The sequence below is a fragment of the Hipposideros armiger genome, unplaced genomic scaffold, assembly GCF_001890085.2.
Source record: "Hipposideros armiger isolate ML-2016 unplaced genomic scaffold, ASM189008v1 scaffold_410, whole genome shotgun sequence".
NCBI lineage: Eukaryota > Metazoa > Chordata > Mammalia > Chiroptera > Hipposideridae > Hipposideros > Hipposideros armiger.
Window position 1 is genome coordinate 1,634,916 of NW_017731760.1, and position 3,411 is coordinate 1,638,326.

The 3,411-nt window shown below is 34.1% G+C and overlaps 1 protein-coding gene across 1 annotated transcript in view; it reads left to right on the forward strand.

Moving 5' to 3' along the window:
• DBR1 (debranching RNA lariats 1) overlaps nt 1-2,846 on the forward strand; it is a 24,466-nt gene extending 21,620 nt beyond the window's left edge. The window contains 3 exon segments of the mRNA XM_019663905.1: nt 442-522; nt 773-918; nt 1,358-2,846. Of these exon segments, the coding sequence (XP_019519450.1) occupies nt 442-522; nt 773-918; nt 1,358-2,066 (936 nt within the window). The 3' untranslated portion in view covers nt 2,067-2,846.
• Nucleotides 2,847-3,411: the final 565 nt, after the last annotated feature.

Below are 3,411 nucleotides of genomic sequence, written 5' to 3' on the forward strand. Positions count from 1 at the left end.
TCTTTTATGTTGTAACATGTACTGGTATTTCATTCATTTTTATTGTTGAATAGTATTTCATTCTTTGGATTGTCACATCTACTTTTGATGTTGAGCCTAAGAAATCTTTGCTTAATTTCGAAAAATTTCGAAAAATCTGCCAGTTTACTTTTAAGCTCTTCTGTTATGTTTAATCCTTGTGTGATATGCTTTGATTTAATATCATCATCATCATTAGTTTCTGTTTTGAGTTTTGTAAAGTAATTGAAGCCCAGAGTTTTAAGTGCCCATTGTTGCACAAGTGGGTGTAGTACAAACTAACTTGCTTTGGAAAAGTAACAGTTGTTCCTTTGACACATAACTTAGGGGTATGTGTAACAAAGATTATCTCCAGCCTATCAATGTACAAATTACCTATGATGTTTTAACATTCTTTCTTAAATCATGGTTCATATTGTCTAGGCCACAGATAAAGAACAGACTGCCAAAGCAACCAAATTTTTAGCCTTGGACAAATGCTTACCACACAGAGACTTTCTTCAGGTAAAAAAATTAAATAACTTTGCAATATAGTTTTACTTTTCCAATGATTAAAAAAAATTAATTTTTCTTTCCTAAGTTATTAATTTGTGCTTTTTGTAATTTAATTATTCTGAGAATTCTTTGGAAATATTTACATTGCATTAATATTTTTAGGCTACTAAAGTTTTTTAAAATTTTATTGTTATATTGAAATCCTTAGAATAATAAAAATAGGTATGTATTTCTTAAAATTACCAATTTCTTCCTGTAGGTAATAGAAATAGATCATGATTCCAGTGCTCCTGATTACTTAGAGTATGATATTGAATGGCTCACCATTCTCAGGGCTACTAGCAATCTCATTAATGTGACTGGGCGCCTATGGAATATGCCTGAAAATAATGGCCTGCATACAAGGTAAATCTGACCTCATTTAGGACTTGCCCCCCCATTGCATGCACAGTTTTTGTCCTCCAATCACTTTTTTTTTTTATTAAGAGAATTACTGTTAAATGAATGTAAAAACAGTTCAAGGTTTATAAGAAAGTGGACTGTTGAGCACCAACCCAAATAAGTGTATAAGTGATTAAGTGTGCACAAATCTGTAACATGGTAGAGATTTGGTTCGCACATTAAAATAAGTTATACTTGCTTTAGGGTGTGAGTTAAGGACAGCTTTTTCTAAGAATTGTGTTTATTTCAAAATGCACCTTTGCTACATTAACTATAGTTTTACTGAGTTGAATTTTGATAAATGGTTTATTTTTGATCCTTGCACCTGAAGTCCATAGTTAGATTTCATCATTTATTAGCTGAAGCTGATAAAATATAAAAGGCTATTGTTTTGGTTTTTAAGGTGGGATTATAGTGCAACGGAAGAAGCTATGAATGAAGTATTCGAAAAATTGAATCATGACCTCAAAGTTCCATGTAACTTTAGCGTGACGGCTGCTTGTTATGACCCAAGCAAGCCACAGACACAAATGCAGTTGGTTCATAGGATCAATCCTCAGACTACTGAATTTTGTGCCAAACTTGGCATCACAGACATTAACGTCAGTCTTCAGAAGGCCAAGGAAGAACATCACTTGTGTGGTGAATATGAAGAGCAGGGTGAAGGGGAGAGCAACGACTCTGGAGAAGATCCTAGTGAATATAACACAGACACATCTGCCCTGTCCTCTGTTAATCCAGATGAAATAATGTTAGATGAAGAAGAGGAAGAGGAAGATGAAGATAGTTTTGTAAGTACACATAGTGACATAACTACAACATCTGTAGAACCTTCTTCTGATCAAGCTTCTGACTTTTCTGCAAGCTTCTCTGATGTCAGGATCCTGCCAGGTTCCATGTTTGTTTCTTCTGATGATACACTGGGTTCCCCAGTTGTCAGAGAGGGGAACCCTGGTGAGGCTGTGGAGTCGGGAGATGGGAAGGACTTAACAGAAGTGCCACTGAAGAGGCTGAGTGATGAACATGAACCTGGAGAAAGAAAGAAAATTAAGCGGAGGAATCAAGCCATTTATGCTGCAGTGGATGATGATAGTGCAGCAGAAGACAATTGACTTGTCTTAGTATATATGTAGATATGTGATTTTTTAAAACCATATTTTTAGAGTTGGATTTTTTACTGAAGACTTCACTTTGTAATAATGAACTTACATAGAGAATTTTAGTTAGGTATTATTGACTTTGCCTTTAGGCCTTTGTATGTTTCAGATACAAACATTAAAATCTCATGTATTTACTTGATTGAGTACCCTTTTTTTTGAAGCAGATGTTGCTTTCATTTATGCAGCAAAAATGTATTGAATACATACTTTGTGCCAGGCACTTTTCTGTCAAACGACACTATAAAGTGAGTGAGACAGGGATTTTTGCCATCCAGGAGTTACTATCACTGTAAATACTTTGGAGACTAAAATATGGCATATTTATATTTTGTTTTACAAAGTTAAGTCATTATTGTATATATGATTATGTATGAGCTTTCTTTTCATTTATTATATTTTCCCTGCTCAGCTCTTGATGTCTGTCAAATATAATTGAAATTGAAGATGGTGGATAAGATTTCAGGAAATAAATTGCTTTAAATACTAAAATTTGTAAACATAAAATTTTACACTGAATTGCTGAGATTAATATAACTGTTAACTTTTGCATATTGTATTTTAGCTTTAGGCTTGATTTTAATGTGACTATAGTTACTGTATATAGGTCACAATATATAGGTCATTTTGGGCATGGTTCAGCTTAGTATTCATTACTAGCAGGGACTGAGTTGCACAAATGTTGCCCTTCATGCTGCGTAATGGGTTGCTAGCATTAAAGTATTTTTAAAGAGCCATGTGGGAAAACACTCCTTTGTCCTGTCTCTGGTTCAAATGCCCGGGCCACTCGAGGAGATTGATGCTCTGCACTTTGGATTAGGAGTCGTGGAATCCAAAGACTGTTCCAGAATCTCATCGTCCCACAGCAGTGCAAGTCCGGAAGCCAATCAAGAATGACGTGACAGTTGGCTTCCATCTTGTTAGCATGTGACTTGAAAAAGGTCTAGGACTTTTGGGTTTTTATCTTTATTGCCTTCCATTTTTTGCTTACTTTCTTATTTTGAGTTGAATACTTCATTCACTTATTTTAATTCTCATAATTTACATAAAGTTGTAATAGTAGATTTCCCCATCACTGATTTAATTGAATCCCACAAATTCTGACATTTAGTAGTTTCCCCCCCACAAATTCTTAATAAAGATAAAAAGAGAAAGTAATTAGATATAAAATAAGTACTAGTTAATAAATGGTGGTTCTTAAAAAAAAAAAAGACAATCCTCTAGCTTACCCAATCAAAAAAGAGAGCACAAATACCAAAAAATAAATAAATGAGAGAAATAGCCACTGAAACAGGATAGT